The 19,807-nt window shown below is 38.5% G+C and overlaps 1 protein-coding gene across 1 annotated transcript in view; it reads left to right on the top strand.

Annotated features, from left to right (window-relative positions):
* The window catches only part of tent4b (terminal nucleotidyltransferase 4B), a 29,925-nt gene extending 12,318 nt beyond the window's left edge, over positions 1 to 17,607 (top strand). Inside the window, exons 2-12 of the mRNA XM_084720899.1 lie at positions 4,730 to 4,853; positions 7,618 to 7,664; positions 8,907 to 9,027; positions 10,846 to 10,953; positions 12,084 to 12,212; positions 12,592 to 12,805; positions 12,959 to 13,085; positions 13,431 to 13,534; positions 13,749 to 13,960; positions 14,842 to 14,988; positions 15,243 to 17,607. Coding sequence (XP_084577025.1) covers positions 4,730 to 4,853; positions 7,618 to 7,664; positions 8,907 to 9,027; positions 10,846 to 10,953; positions 12,084 to 12,212; positions 12,592 to 12,805; positions 12,959 to 13,085; positions 13,431 to 13,534; positions 13,749 to 13,960; positions 14,842 to 14,988; positions 15,243 to 15,401 — 1,492 coding nt within the window. The 3' untranslated portion in view covers positions 15,402 to 17,607. The remainder of the gene's footprint in view (positions 1 to 4,729; positions 4,854 to 7,617; positions 7,665 to 8,906; positions 9,028 to 10,845; positions 10,954 to 12,083; positions 12,213 to 12,591; positions 12,806 to 12,958; positions 13,086 to 13,430; positions 13,535 to 13,748; positions 13,961 to 14,841; positions 14,989 to 15,242) is intronic.
* The last annotated feature ends 2,200 nt before the right edge of the window (positions 17,608 to 19,807 follow it).

Below are 19,807 nucleotides of genomic sequence, written 5' to 3'. Positions count from 1 at the left end.
CAATTTATCAATTCTGAACCACTGAACATGGAAAAACCTAGACAAAGAAGCACAAATCCACAAGGTTATTGACACTCGGTGTGTCTCTGATGTGCTGTCAGAAGAGCATTTAGCACTCACTTTATCCTTAGTAGCAGGCCTTCCTCCCCAGTCTCTGCTATCCGTCATATAGATCTTAGTCATACATACAGAGCGTATTGCAGTCAGCTCAGAAAGGAGACAAGCTTCAACTGCAAGAGCACTTAATGTCACAACCATCAGTAACTGACTGGCAACATTTAGTGACTGTGGAATAATCATGGCACAAGTAAACATTAGGAAAAGTGCTAAAGAGAGAATTTTTCACCTCCTTTGGGAGCCTGAGTTCTGTAGAAACCTGTTCCACAAGATTACATAACATTACTATGATATAGGCAACTGGGATTATTCGATAAGCAGTGCCAAGGGTCCATGTGCTCCTGAGGCAGGCGGGACTGAGATGTAACTTGATCCAGGAAGGTGGTGCATAAGATGTGATTTCTATGGTTGCTACTGTCACATGACGGGAGCAATAGTGGACTGTTTGCTGTGAAATGAAACCTACTGCTGTTGTTGGTGAGTGCGTTTCACATCCAGGATGTCAGTTTTGCAAAAAATAGTTTTTAGTCTGGTATATTGCTTTACAATAGAAGAAAAGAATGTGATAGATAATAATATCAGACAAATGCTGTCTTTTTAGATGAGTGTTTATGGAAGTTTGAAAATACTTCACATTTTTAAAGCCACATGTGATCATTCATGCCCAAATCCTCCACTTCAATTACAACACATTAAGTTAACTTGAATTAAATAAATGGTTTTGGTTGAGGTGTCTTAATGATGTACAATTAAGCTATAGAGAGCTGTGTTCATGAAATCAAAAACTCAAGTTGTATTTATAATGCAGAGTGTAGCTGCTGAGTTTCTTTTACCCTTAAATGAAACCTAATCTTTGTGTGGTGGAGGCTGTAGTCTCTGCAATGTGCACAGGGAAAAGAGATTAGTCATTAAAATTTAGAGTGGTTGTCAGTTGTCATGTTGGAGGCGGGGCAACAAATGGAAACAGAAACTTTTAGCCTCCTCTTCCCTGACAACAAACAAACAAAAATCTAATTGTGTGAAATGCGATATTTGGTATTTTGCCACATTATCTTCTGAAACAACCTGTTGTGCTAAAATTGTTTATGAGAAAGAAAAGGGGATGGTCATCCCCAAGGTAGATGTCTCAGGTAATGCTGCTCAAAGCATTTTGTGACACAGACATAGCAAACTGAAACTTACCAGTGTCTTTCTATCTTGATCTGGACAAAGCAAGTCAGTGAAATGAAATCATATCACTCATTTCACTTTATTTATTTATTTGTGGTCATCTCTCTGAAGAGTTCTCCAAGATAAAACCACCATTTCAGGTAATAGATGTGTCTGTGTGACATTTTTTTGTGAAAAGAAAAAATGTGGGGAGAAAGCACAGCTCTGACACAATAGTGGCTGGTTGTTTACATCGAGCACTACTTGAGGTTGTGCAGTCCCCTATTCATCTGGATTTTCAGTAATCATACTCTACATTAAGATTCACAGCAATAAGACCAGTGTGCAGCCAGTTAGGCCACATTCAGGCCAACAGTAACAATGCATTAAATACACAGCCCCGTTTTATGAGACCACTGTCTTGGCACATCCCAAAGGCAGGGTCACCTGTCAAAAAAGTTGATTCTTGCTTGACTTTTGCCAGTAGGCAAAATTAATTAGGTGCATCCTGATCCCATTCAGAGAATCAGTATCAGGGCTGGTACCAGCATATTTTAATGGGTCACCGATCAAAATCCTATCCTTTCTTTATTAAATTTTACTGCATTTTTGTCATCTCAGTGTTGTAATGTGCTGCTAGAGTGTGAACGAGCAAAATTGTTTGGTCATAACACTGATTGACTTTGTTCTGGCACCTGGGTTCGCAACATTCACATATTTACTAAACTCTGATGGTACCAACTCTGTTATTTCATCTTTTATCTGCAAATATAATTGTAGATCATATTCTTCTTGTTTTTAGTCTGCAATAAGTGTAAGTTTCACCAGCTAAAATGACAAACATAACCGGTGGTAGTTAATGTTAATTCTTTGAGTAATTTGATGGGAAAATTAAACTCGGCTGTTGTTGATTTGTGTGCTTTCTGTAGCTCGATTTCTTTACTCTGAGGTAAAATCATCACTCTATAACACCACTATACCACTGCAAGTGGACTGTTTCTTTGGTCCCAACAGATCCATCAGAGGAAGACTTCTCTGTAGCGGATTACTTCGTGTCAGTTTCAGGAGTCACATTCTCCCAGTTAAACTTTCATTTGTATCATATCAATGATTTAAGCTGATCAGCTTTATAGTTTTGTAGTCAGGACCTTCAGTATTTGGATCAAGTAGCTTGTGAAAAAATAAGGTGTGCTAAATTTAGAAGGCTACAGCTGTTATTGTCATTCAGATGTTTATTCAGCATTTAGGTAAATAGAAGTATTAGATTGGACTCTGAATCAGCGTCACCTCTTTGCCAGTTTTGAGTCCGACTAATTTATCAAGAAAACAATAATCCGATTAATTGATATTGAAAATAATTTCTTCCAGTCCTAGGGATGACTTATGCCGTTTGATAAATTTCTTAAGTTTAAAATGCTGTTCAGTATCTTGATGTCTAATAAGACTAGCTGTCTTGGTTCATGTTTCAAGTGTAACTGACCAGCAATATACACATACACACGCACACGCATGTGTAGAATTTTTGTATGCCTGATCACGGCCTTACTGTTGGCAGCTGAGCAATTTTGCTGCAGCAACTTGGGAGTTTGTGGGCTTTTTTTTCCTCAAGGTCACCATGATAGCATTTGGCTAGAGAGAAGAAAGTTTTATCTGCAAGTATTTTCCCTACATGGTTAGCAGACCAGCAACCTTTCAGTGTTGCGTCTGTATCCTGTGTCTAAGACCCAAGAAATAATAAAGGTGAAACCCAGTCAACTTTGACTCTTGTCAGGTTAAGAGTACTTGTTACATAAAGCCCAGACAGTAGACACACAAAGTGCTCTTTGGGGCATAATCCAAACAACTGTCAGTCAGTGTTGGTAGCTGCTAGTGTTTTTCTTGTCCAACTATCTGTGGTACACACAGGGGTTGCTTTGCTGCCTAATTTTATTTTTAAGAGCAAAAATATCACTTTTTTTCTGTTTCTCTGTCATCTTCTAAGGGGAATGAGTCTGTTATTTGCCTAATCTGGGTTTGTGTGGCTGTTTGTGCACAGATGTACATGCTTGTGTGTGCCTGCCTGCATGTTTGTGCTCTTATTTGTCCACCCACAGAGACTTGTCCCCACGTCTATGTGTATGTAGACAAAACTGGTCAGAGAAAAGGTCAGCGCATGTGGGCAGAGCGACCTGTTCCAAGGACAAAATGTGGTAGCCTTGCTTAGCTTGCCCTTACTATTTTTTTTTTTGTCACTGACACAACACTGTGACACAGTAGGGGTTCCTGTTATGTTTTTACTCAGCCCTACTGTTTTACCAAAAAAGAAATAGTTGGTTTGGGATAATGTTAAAACACCGTTGCTTCTCTTTGGCAAGATTAAACCCTTGCTGGAATAACAGGCCTTAGACAAACTTTTCTCACTGTCTTTCTGTAACTGTGCCTCCATAGGAGAGCTGATAACAGAAGTATTCAGAGAAGTCCTGGAGAGGCCTGCTCTGTTTTAAAGACTTTTATTTGCCAAGGGAAGGTTGACTTTGTTCGGTGACACCCTGTTTCTCATTCTGCTGTTAAATGAATTCATATCTTTTGGTCTGCCTTGTGCAAAAAGTCTTCAACTGTTGTGCAGCTGCCTGGCTCAGTGATGGGAAATGGGAAATCTACAGCCAATAATTCATTTTTGCTATATCAATTTTCCCCACAAATGTCTGTTATCACTGACCTTTTTGGATATTAGACCCCCTTATTACCAGCCATATATAATTTATTTGACTTAAGTGCTTTGATCACTGGGGACATGTAGAGAAGATAGTTTAAGATGGCATGTGCCCTTGTGACATGTGATCAAGTCTCAACTTAATCTGATTACTCGCAGTTACTTTTTGTAATGTGTAAGCAGAGAAATGAGAACACAACTACTATCCATGTCCTGTCAGTGTGACTCAGTGTCTGACAGCTGTGTCTGTGGCAGTGACTGTTGGCCCCTTGGCATTGCATGTTGTATCTTTTTGCTCTGCAAGCAGGGAGTGCAAAGATTGGACCAGGCGAATGAGGGCACCCCTGCTTGTTTTAATTTCCTTCTGTCTCGTGGCTAATTCATGTGTGATGTTGAATGTGGTTAAATCTCAGTAGTTGTTTAAACTAGCTTCCTTTATTGATCTGTTTTAAGATTGTAGACAATATCATTTACACTAATTTGTGTTGTTTGACTTATTCAGTAGTCCATTCTGTATGTTAGTTCTTATCACCATCAACCTGCTGGAGGTTAAGATGGTACCTGCAGTGTGCATGTTCATTCTCGATGTTTGTCTATATGCAAAGCATGCATTTGCTGCATGGCTTAAGTAAAGCTAATTTGCCTCTTAAACTTTGCTTGCAGCATATCATCCAAATGAAAATCCCAATGGTCTGGATATTTAATTCACTGGATTAACATCCAAAACATTTCCCCTCTTCTCACAACACTTGTGTTTTGTGTGCTGCTCAGGCTACATGAGGAGGTGAATGACTTCTATGAGTACATCTCCCCGCGGCCAGAGGAAGAGAAGATGAGACTGGAGGTGGTGGACAGAATCAAGGGAGTCATCCACGACTTGTGGCCCAGTGCTGAGGTACACATCACCCCCAACACCAAGACTGTTTTCAACTTTTTTGTGGTTTGGTTTGGATTAGAGCTGCAACAATTAATCGATTATGAATTAATTGTTAAATTAATTCTCAACACATTGACGGTTGCACATATTGATAATGCATTAAGGGGTTTGAGTATTAAAAGTCAAAATTCTCAGATACGAGCTTCTTACATGTGAATATTTTCTGATTTCTTTATTCCTTTTTAACAGTAAACAATGTATTTGGGTTGTGGGCAGAACAAAACATTCGAGGACGTCATCTTGGGTTTTGGGAAACATTGATGGACATTTTTCAATATTTTATGATATTTTATACAGCACAAAAAATAATAGATTAATCAAGAAACTAATCGACAGTGAAAATAATTGTTAGTTGCAACCTAACTACTAGAAAATAGGGATGCACAACAAATATCAGTGGGAAATTTATATTATTTCTTAGTGCCATAATGAAATTATAGCCTTCAACTGTAACACCTGATGTGTCAATGCATTTAGTTTGAATTCTTGCTCAAAATGCTCTATTAAAGCCAAAGTATATCTGTGAAGATTTCTGATGAACTTTAATAGAGAAAATGAACATTTGAAGAGTCAGAACTGTTCTTTCATTTGTTGTATCAGTGATACCAGTTAGATTTGGTTTGTTCAGATCTGTGGAATATTAAATCATCCATCTTTGCTTGCAACAGACTGCATAAACTACAGGTTGTATGAACTTTATAAAATGCAAAAATGTGAAATTATTAGTTATCTTTATTGACCACAAGAAGGCAGTTATTGGCTATTGGGATAGGCTGATAAAATAAATCTTGTGCATCCCTATTAGAAAATCTTGTCTGTAGGACTGCAACTAATAATTATTTTCATTATCAGTTATCCTGCCAATAATTTTCATGATGGATTGAAATGTCAAAAAACTGTCAAAATAGCTCATTACAATTTCCCAGAGTCCAAAGAGATGTCAGATTGCTTCCTTTGTCTGAATCCTTAAATTTAAGAAGCTGGAACCAGCAAATGTTTGACTTTTTGGTTGAAAAATGACTGAAACGATCAAACAATTATCAAAATAGTTGGTAACTAATTTTCTTTCGATCAAATAACTGTTGCAGCTCTACTTGTCTTTGTGGACGCTGTTAAGTGTCACGGGAGGTAATTTTATTTTGGCAGAAACAAATGGAGTTGTAGAATAGTGAAAATAGTTGATCAGTTATAAAATTCAATAGAATGTTTTTTGTTTTTGTTTTTGTTTTTTTCACCGGTTGAGTGCAGTGACCAGGCTGCCTTGGATATGTGTTTGTATATGAACCAGGAAATCTTTCATAAAACATCCTGTTGTTTTTCTGTTATCTCCCTCTTGCACCATACTCTGTTTGGGTCATATTATCAGCACTACCTCAGGCAGTCTTGTTCCTACTGACTTAGATCCTGCTGATAGAGCAGTGTACTTCAAAGGGAGTCTGCTCAGAGCTTAGCAGTTCCTAAATTAAGGAACATAATACCCAGTCCTGCCCAGTTTTATTCCTTTTCCACTGCAGAGTGAACAAGGGCAACCTGGCCATTCATGCAGTGTGATGCTTGTTTAATTGATGAGCTTAGATGTGTAGACGTCCACCACACACTCAGAAATGTTTCCACAGTCTTTTGAGGTGTATATGGTAGGCTTTCTAGGTCAGCTGTACCAAAAATGCCCATGAAGGCATCTCTCTTAGAGTTCATTTTGGGATTTTCAGTTATTCTGACACTCTTAATGTGCTCATGCCTCAAGTACCAGTTTGAATGGAGCATGCCAAGATGAGATAAAACATAGCTCACCTTTGTGGTCACTTGTGGTTACGTCACTATTCACAGAAGTGTACAGCACTTACTACACACCCGTTGACAAACATGGCCCTTCAATCAGCTTAGCTCTGGACATGTGACTGGGCTGTAAGGCTGTGTTAATACTACTGGTTGATGTGGGAGGTAGGGAGGTGGTTTAAGGGAGTAAAAGAAGGGTCAAGGCTTAAGTCTATTTCTATTCACACACCAATTTGTGTGCTGAAGGTTGAAGATGTTTTGGTCACTTGAATAGAGTGCAGGTTAAGAGATCAGTGGCTAAAAGGACTGTTTGGTATGTTAACTATGTCAGGTTTGATTTCCTCGATAGCCAGTTTCTACATCAGTGCAACATTAAATAGAATATATTTGCTTGTTCATTGAGGCCAACCTGGTCTGTAATCCCTCACTTGAAATGCAACTGAAGTGGTTTTAAAATATTAAAACTACACACTTTCCTTTGATCCCTGATAGGTTGTTTTTGTGCCACGCCTGTGCAGTTTGTTTGGACTTGTCATTAAATCAACACTAAGCCAAGCTGTAGAATAATGACATTTGCGCTGCTGGGAGAACAGGTTTTTGTAGTAGTGAAGCACTAGTAGTGTGGGAAAATCACAGAGTGCTACTTTGATACTTGCTTGGAACACCACAACACCTCCAAAATGTTAATTTAAAAATGATTTTATTGATTGAAAAATGATTTTATTGCTCCTCTAGAGTCTATGATCAGGAGTGTGTCCATAGCAACTGTCTGTTATTCATAGCAACAGTTTGTTTTTCAAAAAGAACAGACCTGCTTTGTTGTAATTGACTAATAAGAATCAAGTATTTAACTAAGCCATGTAATAAAGTCATATATTGAATCCAGAAAAAAAAGCCAAAATATGTTGATGATGTGTGTATAACTCTGTGTGTCCCATCTCTCCAGGTCCAAGTGTTTGGGAGCTTCAGCACTGGTCTCTATTTGCCAACAAGGTGAGCCAATTGGTTTCCTAAACCAGCCTAGAGATTTAAACACATGCTTTCTCTTTTAATCTTTACCCAACTGTGACTGTGAGCTGGCGTCCTCCCAAAAGTCCAGCTCTGTCTAGCCAGCGAGTCATTAATTGCTTTTGTTTAAGGGATCAATTGGTTTAGTAATTTTTAGCACTGCTGATCTTGGATATTTTTTAAAACTTAATTCTGAGCAAAGCCTGCGACAGACACCCAGCCACACATGCAGAAACACACAACTGCCTACACACACACACACACACACACACACACACACACACACACACACACAGACACACACAAATACCTGCCCCCTAAACACACAGACAGTTCACCTGGAGTAGTGGACTCATGACACCATACTGAGTGCCTTAATGGGACTAAGCGGTTTGGGGATGCATGCTTGTCAGTGGTTGGTGTGTGGTTACATGTCTTCCTGTGTAACTCTCTCACTCCAGAAACAAAAGAGTGCAGTGATGTTACGTATCATAATATATACATTCACTATACAGCTAGAGCAGGTAGAGCTGAGTGGTTAATAACAGTTTTCTGTGGTGTGATAAACACATTTATTATTGCTTGACATGGACTCTAAGTTACAAAGTACAGTCGTTTAAACGGTGTGCCAATGGATAGTGGACACACAGCGTCGCTAATGTAGTACACACACATTGGCTGGGTTCCTTAAGCGCTCCCTGACATTGCACATTGCTCAACCACAAGATGGAAGCAAAGCCACCTATCTGCAGTGAGCAACCGCGTGGAGCATATTTAAAAATGGCTGTTGTACAGTTTCCTTTTTACTGTTTGAGTAACTTGTGATCATTTCTACCCTAGACAAACAGGAAGTAAGATAGTATGTCAAAAATTAAACTAGAGAACTGTTATTTCCTCTTTTTTTAAAAAATAAAATGACAAAGTGAAACTAACAGAGTTAAGTGACATAATCTATTAGCATCATACAGTAGCACAGGTAAAGAACACTAAAGTCTGCAAAGTCGTTCTAATATCAAAGCTTTGTGCCACTAGTGACAGACTGACAGTTATTGATGTGTGTTTAGAGTGAAAAGATGTATTTGTTGATGGTTGTCCTGTTATGATCATGTGTAATTTGCATTTCTACTTCTTTGTTTTTCCATGTGCCTTGTGCTGTTGTATGAGTTGTTCTTGTAGGTTATTTAATGGACCTAAGTTTAATCTGTCATGTCTCTGTTTTTCCACCAGTGACATTGACTTGGTAGTTTTTGGCAAGTGGGAGACCCTCCCACTCTGGACGCTGGAAGAGGCTCTCCGGAAGAGAAATGTTGCAGATGAGAACTCCATCAAGGTTTTGGACAAGGCCACGGTAAGACTGTACTCGCTTGCAAGTGTTTTGTTGCAAAATTAGGTTTCTTTTGGCGTTACAGCACTTTTCTAGACAGTGAATTTAATCAGGTTCATGGGAAGCCTCTATAGAACATCATGTAGGAATCACATGACTGGAGTAGAGTTTCTTAAAACTTCTTTTGAATAGTACAGTATTTTAGACTTTGGGTTTTTTCCCCAGCACTTATCTCACAAAGACACCACTTGAAATATTTACAGTTTTCTTTATGGTTTTTAGTTTGCACATTGATTTCTGGAGAAACTGCAATTCTCTGCTTTTAAATGTCAGTTGTAAAAACTGGATGGGTAGAAATAGACACGTCACTTGTCACTACCTGAGGCTAGTGGCTCAAGGCTCGACACTCCCTAATTTCCAGTTAAGCTGTCGGTGGATGAGTTGTGTTTTGGGTAATGTAGGTGCATATGTGAATAAAAAAGATCTCTCTGGTTCTGCTGCTTTGATTTTGATCTTTTGTAACACCTATCCATTGTTCAGTGCAATGCTGAATTGGTTGAGTAATCTTTTAAAATTCTGTGGCTTTTTCCCTGGCAAGGTTTTAATTTGTTGTAAAATGTGGATCTGTCAGTGTTGCACTGTGTAAATCCACCACTAAAACTGTCAGCTTGTGGTAAACAAAATGATTAACAGTCATCAGCAATCATTGTTTCAGTCATTAATCATTATGATTTTGACTGTCATATTCAGGTCTTTGATAACAGCTGTTAGTCAGTTTCACAAGCTGTAAATCACATCAGTTCAAGGTGTTGTGACAGATCCAAAATGCTGACTACACTGGTTCATGCATGTCATGTATTCAGGCATGTGCACAGACATTTACATAAAGGAAAATGATAAAAGAGCATCAATACTTTGGTGCATCTCAATTAACTGTAATTTGCAGCTTGTAAGAAGGAGTTCATTTCATCCAAATTGTGTGTATATGTTTATATTGACTAGGGCTGCACGATATTGGAAATAACTGACATTGCGATTTTTTTGAACCCTTGACTTGAATAGCACTTTATGTTATGCTGCACTGCTGCCATCTTGTGGACAATTAACCTGCATCGATCTTGCGACTCACTCCATATGCAGGGGCGTGGTCTGCTTTGGCAAACTGATTAAGAACGATTGTGATTGGTGGATCGCTGCGCACAGTGTGTTTCAGGTACCCTTGAAATTAGATGAGAACACGTTTAGTTAATTTGCCTCCTACATCGCAGGACCTGCAGTGTGACTATTGTGCACACGTACATTGCTATGACAATGCTCAAACGATATGTTGTGCAGCTCTAATATTGACCAATGTCACAAACACATTACTGGTAGTGTTGTGTGTTTGGAACCAGATCTGTATTTTTACTTCTTCCTGATCATGTATTTTTTTAACCACTTCCAACCTTAGTGACTTGTGTTATTTCTAAACCGTGCATAGATTGAATTTTACTTTCACTTTGAGTATATTTTCTTTCAGGACTTAAAGGATTTGAATAAAGCTTTTTCTTTGTCTTTCACTTTAGGTAGGCATTTTAAGGAGCAGATTAGCAATTTATGTCTTTTCTCAAGCAGTCTGCAAGGATTAGATCAGTATATGTGGGTTTGTGTTTGATTACATTTGTGATATGTTTTCAGGCTTACAATAGACTAGAAATACAATTATTGGTGCAGGTTTATTTACAGCTGTCTTACAGCACAATGTCAGGAGGCACTTGAGCCAAGTGTTTGAGTGTTGTGATTGTTTCTGTCTGTCTGACTGACTGTTCCTGTGTTGTTGTCATCTGTATCGTGTGTTTGCAGGTTCCCATCATCAAACTGACCGACTCCTTCACTGAGGTCAAAGTGGACATCAGCTTCAATGTGAAGAGTGGCGTTAAAGCCGCACGGCTCATCAAGGAGTTCAAAGAGGTACAGCTCTCTCTCTCTCTCTGTGTTTGTGCGTGTGTACGTACACATTATTTGAGCTTTATTACAGCCTGCCTGATGTAGACTCTAGTTTGCATGTAACTCAAAGGTAGAAACATTTCTCCCAAGCTCTGTGGGCTCTACAGATAATAGTATTTCCTTAAGCACTGCCTTTGGCTTTCCACCAAATTTCTTTTAAATCTCTAAGGTTGTAAAGAATCCTCAAACTTTGAGGCTAGATATACTAGTATTGATGGTAATGGTTTCTTAAGAGCATGTATTGCTTTCAACAGCACTTTTTAACAAACATTTAACAACACAAGAAGTCAGTCAATTCAAAAGCATTACTTTGTGGAGATTTAACATGTTGTGTGGCATATAAAATGTAATATTTTAATAACGTTTAAACCGTTTTAAAAACTGCATTGCTTAAGTCAAAAGTAAAAATGTTCCAAGTTGGTCTTACATAATTATTATTTTGAACATAAACACACATACGTACATATGTATGTATGTATATGTGTGTGTGTGTATATATATATATATATATATATATATATATATATATATATATATATATATATATATATATATATATATATATATGTAATGTGTCTAGAAAAAAAATCCAGTCAATCAATAACAGACTGTCAGTGAGAAACGATAAATTATATCTGAAAAAGACTCACTTACCACACTATCGTACTAATCTATCAGTACTCAAAATACAAAAGTCCACTCTCCTCCCCAGTGCCCATCCCCACAATTTTACCACTGTATTGGTTCCCTTCATATCTAATCAATGATACTCAATAATAAAGAATGTGCAAGAGAAAAATAAAAAAAAACGTTAAACAATATATCACCCTTAACATACTTCAATCATTACATTCCCCTTCCTTATTTCTGTACCTTTCAGAAAAGGTTTCTTTGTACATGTTTTTATTCTTAGATTGTTTGATTTCTTCTGCCAATGCATGTCACAGAAACACCCCACAAAGTGAAAACAGTGTTGTTTCAAATTGAATTGCCCTCTCATAGTAATTTTGGAAATGTTACACTTAAGAGGGTGCTGTAGGCCTCTAAATCTGTTTTTTACTATGTCTTTACTGTGCCTGTCTCTTGTCCTGTAGAAATACCCTGTGCTGCCTTACCTGGTCCTGGTGCTGAAGCAGTTCCTATTGCAGAGGGACCTCAATGAGGTTTTCACTGGTGGAATTGGCTCCTACAGCCTCTTTCTTATGGCTGTCAGCTTCCTGCAGGTCAGATACACTTCATTATTAACAAAAGCTCTTAAAATTTTTAACAATATTGCTGGTCTTGATTGAATTTTTTGGAATGATTTTTGTTTTAATTGATTTAATAGAACAGTTATCAGGCCCTAACAGAGAACTTTTATAGTTCTGTAGTTTTATTTCAGTGCTTCTCAATTGCTTTTTTTTAAAGGTACTTGCAACAACGGTGATTCTTGAACACCTGAATTAAAAATATCCACAATTTTGAGTACTCAGATGCAGTATTCACTGCAGACAATAGCATCTAAAAATCTCGACACTGACTTGTTTTTCTTGGTGAGTGAATTCCCACTCACTTAACTATTTGAAATTATTCTGACATCCACTCGTTCTGTGTATTTTCCAGCTTCACTACAGGGAGGATGTGTGCAGTCCCAACATCAACATTGGTGTTCTGCTCATTGAATTCTTTGAGCTCTATGGCCGCCACTTCAACTACCTGAAAACAGGCATCAGGATAACGGATGGAGGTTGCTATGTTGCCAAAGACGAGGTTCAGAATAACATGATGGACGGCTACAGACCCTCCATGCTCTACATTGAGGACCCACTGCAGCCAGGTAGGAACAGTGAACACAAAGGATGAAGGATTAAAAAGGGGGTTCATTCTCACAAAGTCCAAAATTTAAATTCCCTTCCCTGATATTGTAATGGCATGTGTTGTCAGGTTCTCATATTTACACAAAGTGACCCACTTGTTTTGTGTCCAATAGACAATGATGTTGGCCGGAGCTCCTACGGTGCCATGCAGGTGAAGCAGGCATTTGACTATGCCTATGTGGTGCTTAGCCATGCTGTGTCACCAATCGCCAAGTACTATCCCAATAACGAGACCGAGAGGTAAGTAGCAAATTAAAGAAGCTGTCAGTGACAAATTACAGAAGATATGTTCTGATGGGCCAGATGTTGACTAATTTCTACTAAATGTAATTTGAATTTTCATCGGGGTGGATTGATCACAGCATCCCTCATAGCCAGTCAGATAATTGTTGTAATATCCAGTTATCTATTGTCACAGTTGATTAACATGTCATTCATAATATTATAATATTCAGTTGTTCTAGTAATGGTTGGATTCATTCAGTCATACTGACAAATATCAGGTCATAAGCAGTAACATGTGCTTTCAGACTTCTCTCTAAACACTGGTGTAACAGCTGTACCTCCTTCTGTATCTCATCACAGCATACTTGGCAGAATAATCCGAGTAACGCAAGAAGTGGATGAATACAGGGAATGGATCAGAAAGAACTGGGGGAGCCCGTCGCAGAATGATGTGTCAATCAACAGTATGTTTGAATGTCTTATTACCGAATTATTTTTAATTAATAAAATATTTCTCTTGTCCTATAGAAAGTAAAACATCACCTAAATCCAAAAGACATGTTGTTATCATTCAGTTAAATCTGACCTGATCTGGGCTGGAACTACAATAGTAGAGCCCTATAAGCCTCTTTCTGGACTGAGTTTATGTCTAAATTTATCCATTCTCTGTTTCTATAGGAAATGATGTCACACTATATGAGTCCCAGCAGCTCGATGAATGCAACAACAATGTTCCAGATGACGACGACGTCGTCGTAGTTCTCCCATCGGCTCCCCACAGCAAAACCTCCTCAAACTCTTCTTCTCCATCCCCCTCACTGCGCTCTTCTCCTTCCTCCTCTCCACTGTCGCCTTCTTCCACGTCCTCGACATCCAGCTCCAGTGATGCGGTCAGTCACACACACAATGAGCCTGAAATTATTCTACTATTCCATTCATCTGTTGAACTTAAAGGGATAGTTTGGATTTTTTGAAGGTTTGTATTTGTATTTAGATGCTGGTTGACATGCCCCCAGCTTTGAGAAGCAAACTCCACTATCAGTGTAGGAAGCCAAGCAATGTACTGCTGTGGACTGGGTCAGCATATTCAGAATATTTTGACTGCTTTACCTTGCTGTCAGGCATCCTTTTCCTATTGGAAACTGCAATTTATATAAGCCAAATCTTGTTGTCTCTACAGCCACCAGACTCCTTTAGCAAAAACAGTAATTGTACTTTGGTCTACTGCTGCCTCGATTGGTTAGTTTGTGCTGTTTTGTGACTGTGGTGGTTCAAAGGGTTAGTTCAGATTCATCAAAGTCACACATGATCAAAAAGCAACAGATTGAGGCACTGGTAAACCAGCAACCCCTGTGTTCTGTAAGGTAAAATTAGTGTTTTTGTCAAAGGAGTCTCTCAGCTTTGGAGAGAACAATATTTGGCTTATATGACAGCGTTTTACCCCTGGAGAACACAGTGTGATGGCATAGTAAAACGGTGAAAATATCTAAATATATTTATGGGCCTTTTTCAGGAGGCTAAAATATGTTTTGCTGCAGTACCTTGCTTAGCTTCTTAGGCCAGTACTCCAGCTGCTTCTCTGAACAGGGGCCGGGCCAGCCAGCATCTATTATAGACCACTATAGACAATACACTGGCAACCAATAAGCACCTCATACAAACCCACTTCACATAATCTGAACTGTTCCTTTAAAGGTTTGGGAATAAACTTCTTGGTGACAAAATGTATTGAAGACACTATTTAGTTAATCATTTTGTTGTTTTTCTTCAGGACTCTGACGGCACGCCGTGTAAGACAGCCAAGCAGCAACCGGGCCGGGGCTCCAGTGCCCACAGAGAAAAGTCTGCTGTTGTCAATAATCACAGAACACAGAGCCACACTACCAGCACTCCATCTGGAAGCAACAAGGGAGGAAAGGTACGATCAGCTTCACGACATACATACACTTCGAATACATTATGCGCCACAAGATTAAAAAAAGAAAACTGATGTATATCACCACATAAAATTGATTTTTTTTCTCATAGCTGTTCATCTGTTTTGAGGTATTTTCTTATAAAGTGTGCTTTATAAAGAGCTATAAAATATGTTCAACCTACAGTATAATGTATTGAATACCCAAGGGAAATCCTGCAGGAACACTGATTTTTATCTGCATGTACTTTCTCCAGGCCAGGATGTCTCGCTCTCACCAGAAGAGTGGCCACCACGGGCAGCAGAGCTTCTCCTCTAGCACCAAAAGTCATCAGAGCAACAAGCCACACCACCAGGGCAACAGCAAGAAGAGGAAAAATGTGCGAGACTCTACACAAGAAGACCTTTGCAGATAGGGGTAACCGCGCCTGTCCCACCCCCACCACCCCTAACCCCCACCCTTGTCTGCAACTGACTGTCCTGTCCCACTTCTGCTGCCAGACTCCAGCCTCGGGAGGTTGTTAGAAGTATTGAAAACATCTACAGTATCTGTCTGTCTGTCAGCTTTTCGGGGTGACAAGCAAACGATTTCTAGCAGGAAAAAAAGAACAAAAAAAAAAAAAGAATTGTTATAGGAAATGGGGTTTAATTTCTTGGACCTGAACTAAATCACAAAGGATAAATGCTCATTTGCTTCCCAACAGCTTCTTTTACGGAGCGGTTTTCCTTCCCACAGCCAGCACCTACACAACATGCCTCTTGCGCCTCCTGCTGTACAGGAATAGACAGGTTGGGTGTCTGGAATCTACTCTGGAGCAATACCTGGAACTGCTGGCTGGAAAATAGGGTCAAAAATTTTAACAAAAAAAAAGAAGAAAAAAGCAAATGGCTTAAAATGTACAAAAAGAAAAATATGTTGAACGACAAACATGTACACAGATTTTTTTAAGATGGTAACTTACAAATGCAATCAGTAAGAGTGGGACATAACTTATGCATGAGATCTTTTTTTGTTGGTTGATTTTTTTGTTGGTTTAATCTGTTTTGTTATGTCTAAAAACAGATTATACAAAGATTTGTACAAAAAACACATGAGCAAAAAAAAGGTAAAAAAAAAAAAAAACAACAAGAAGAAAATGTTTCATATTACCTTTTTACAAGATATACCGATTGAAGACATGTAAACGTGCACACCTTGTGCCCGCAGCGTTTTTGGCCAAAGCCAAGAGCTGGTTTGGGTCCCATTGCCAACATAAATCATCAGCATCTACTACTTTTACTCCTGGTTGCTCTCTGTGAGTGTGCTACAGTGTTAACATTTAGCCTTTAGTGAGCCAAAGCTCACATACAGCCCTATAGATGACTGGATGGAGCCTGTCCTCTCAGCCAGCTCAATAGCACAGCCACACCAGTGTAGAGGCTTTAAGACTACAGGTTTAAATTAATAAGGGGTGATAATGGTTTTATTGCGAAATCCTACACTTGAAAGAAAAACGTATTAACCATTCAACTGTGGGTGATAATCTGTTCCTTTGGTAATGTACCCACTGCAAAATCATTTGTATTTGTCAAATGTATTTATTTTTTAATAATTATATGAACATAGTATGGATAAATGTATTATTAACATTAGAGCCCATATCTTTTGAGTCCTATATTTGAAATAGGATAAGTTGCGGGGAGGTTGGGTGGGAATAGGTATATTCAGGTACAGTAAAATACCACCTTAATTATTTCATTGGGGATTTATTTTTTCAGTGACAGTTGAGTGACCAAGTTAGTAAAATTTAAGAGACCGTTTTTACAAGTTGACGGTGACAATTTTGTTTTTAAAATGTGGCTGGTCTACTTACTTTAAAAGGGAGCTGATTTTTATTTTATATTATAAACTATCATAGCAACACACACTTCAGTACGTCAGTCCCCCCTCTGTCATTGCAGTACAACAACTAACCTGTAGATGGAGTCATCGCTCCAAGTCTGAACCCACAGAATTGAGGCTTGTATACTGCATTTGGATGGTTTATCTCTGCGTTGTTTTTGTGATTACCTGATTATATTTCAACTGAATGAGCTGCACATAGAATACCTGTTGGAGCTGAGTGCTTGCTGGAGGGAATAACACACCAAAGCACACCACATAGCCCCTTACTATCTTTCTGACAACATTCACCCACTGTAAAAACAAATAAGGAGCCAGCAATAACAACCACCTCACATTATATATATCATCACTCGACAATGACTACTGCAGCTACAGGATGTCATGCTCACCGCTGAGCAAGTTTAATCTTCTATGTTGAAACAGTGAAGCACATTTGAAAAGTCCATGCTATTACTTGCAGCCGATTATATTTGGTGTTGAAGAGTTGAAAGTACAGTTTCTTGTCCCCCCCCACCCCATTCCTTAGTGCTACAGTTGCGGTTTAAATGCAGTATATAAGCGCTGGTCTTGTGGTAGACTGACAAGGAGAAAGGTGAATAAAGTTATAGCTGTGCCATCTGAATGTCCACTGACCATCTCTCTTCACTGCAGGAAGGCTTCAAACCCAACTGTACTCATCTGAAACGTTGTTTCTCTGCAGCTATTACAATTCATGCAATAAAACAGTATAATTAAAACACGTGTTGATACAAGTTCTTGATTTTTGAGTTTTGAGTTGTATTCAAGGTTGTTATAGTTTGTCAAACTTAAACTGTGTGAACTAATTTCTTTCTAGTAGAAATTTTAAGTTCTTGGAGAAAAGGTAGTTCTGGTAGATTCTACTGTAGAAAGAAAATGGTTTCTTCATAAAGCTGCTCACAATAAGGTCTGTGGATTATCTTGAGTAACTGTGTCTTGATTTTTGGAAGAGACGGAGGAAAAATATACATGTTGGATTTTGGGATGAACTTCCTTTAACTGAAAAAAATAAAGACTAGAAATAGATGAAAGGAAATGAAAACCACATGAAACGATATTGTACTTACAAAATTAACTAAAAGAAAATAAAGAATATAGAAGTCATAGTTTTATTTTTTGTCAATTTGGTCAAATTTGTCAACAGGCATCAGTATGGTAATATCTATTCTGAACTTAATAAATCTTACTCCTAACAAATACTCCCCATAGCACAATCAAATGAAAAAAACTCTAACACAGAAGCCAATAGTAATTAAACCAAAATTGAACATTTTTAAACAATAAAAACAAATTGAGATTAACAAACCCACTAGAAACTAACTACTAAACTAATTAAACTGAATTGAAAACAAAAATTCAAGCTACTATATGAGGGCTTCTGGACAAAAGCGTGGAGTTTCCACTGAAATAACCACAAAATATAACTTCAAAAATAAAACTTTTTAACTGACCACCATACTACTCACTGTAACTTGGAAAAAACTGAACACCAGCTCATTTCATTTGCTTTCACGGAGGATCTGACTTGGTGGCAGGCATTAAGAAATATTACATAGAAATAGCTAACTTTCTCATTAATGGTCTCGTGTGTTGTTGCTGCTACTGATATATGTCATATAGAGCAGTATATAAGCCAGCAGTGTTAAGTTGAGACTGTTTCATAAATTGTTAAAAAACAAAAACAAAAAAAAAACTCCTCCTCCTAGCAACAAAACTAATTAGAAACACAAAATTAATAACTGGTTGTATTCTGACTTTTTCTCTCTGCTGGAGTGTTAATGTTTAACAAACTGAGATATAATTTTGATATAGAAAACAATATTTGGAGTAAAGGGACAGTGAAAATGAAGAAAACATGTCAGAGCACTGGCAGGCGCGCGTGTGGTTGTGTGCGAGACAGATGGAGGAGGGGCGTCCTCGCGCGGAGTAGCGCGCGGACTGACAGTTGAGGAGAGGAGCACGGGGACCAGAGCACGCACTCCGACTGCACCTTCAGGTCATCCATAAAGATTTTTCCTCCCCAAATCTTTCAGGTAAGACACTGAAACGTTGTCTAACAGAGAATAATGGTTCCTACTGAAATTTAATAATCTGAAAACCTTGTGGTTGCTGGCCCTTCGCTAAAGGAAAGGTTAATTGTTGCTTCGTTAAGACAAAGACCGTTGAAAGACACGTTTATTAGCTCAAAAGTTTTCACGTCTTGTCAGGGGCTGTCGATTCGGGTCGAAGATTATTATCAAAGACATACGTTTTGCCGGAGTTTGGAAGCAAAATGTTCGTTTTTTGTCTGGATTTTCGTGCCGCGTTTTCACCTGGCTACTCACCCACAGCCTGATGTTGAGTTTGGTGCATGTCGGGTGACTTCAGCTTCTAGTTCGCCAACGAGGCTGCTTTCACTTCAAGCTGTAAGTCCGGCGTGTGCTGTTTTACCCTGAGTGTGATGAGGGATTCTTCGTTAATATTGTACTTAAATTGGTGAACACCATATTCAAAATGAGCTGAAACCAGTCAGTAATTTTTTCGTTTCTATCCATCTAATGATCCTAACTCATCAGGACGGTATTACGAATTCATCACTAGACTAATGTATGTAAGCTACACGTATGAAAATATAGCATATCCCCGATTAAGCATAATGAATGTTTCTTTCACGTTACTTCAGCATATTCATCCAAATGGATATGATGATGTTATTGTGAAAGCTAAAAGACGTGTCAACTTGTCTTGTCTTTTGTCTTTGACCTGGAGTTCCTCCAACTCAGCCTGACCCCAAAATATTTTCAGACCAGGAAACGATTGTTTTCGTCGTCTTTACAAGTGCTGCTGCTAAGATGCTGACTTGAAAGAGTTTATCTTTTCATATCTCTGACTGGAACATCATGCTCATTGGCTTAACAGGACTGGCGTCACTGCCTCATT

The sequence above is a fragment of the Lutjanus erythropterus genome, chromosome 1, assembly GCF_056507025.1.
Source record: "Lutjanus erythropterus isolate fLutEry1 chromosome 1, fLutEry1.hap2, whole genome shotgun sequence".
Lineage (NCBI taxonomy): Eukaryota > Metazoa > Chordata > Actinopteri > Lutjaniformes > Lutjanidae > Lutjanus > Lutjanus erythropterus.
The sequence above is the reverse complement of the archived record's forward strand: the minus strand, read 5'-3'. Positions and strand labels throughout refer to the sequence as shown.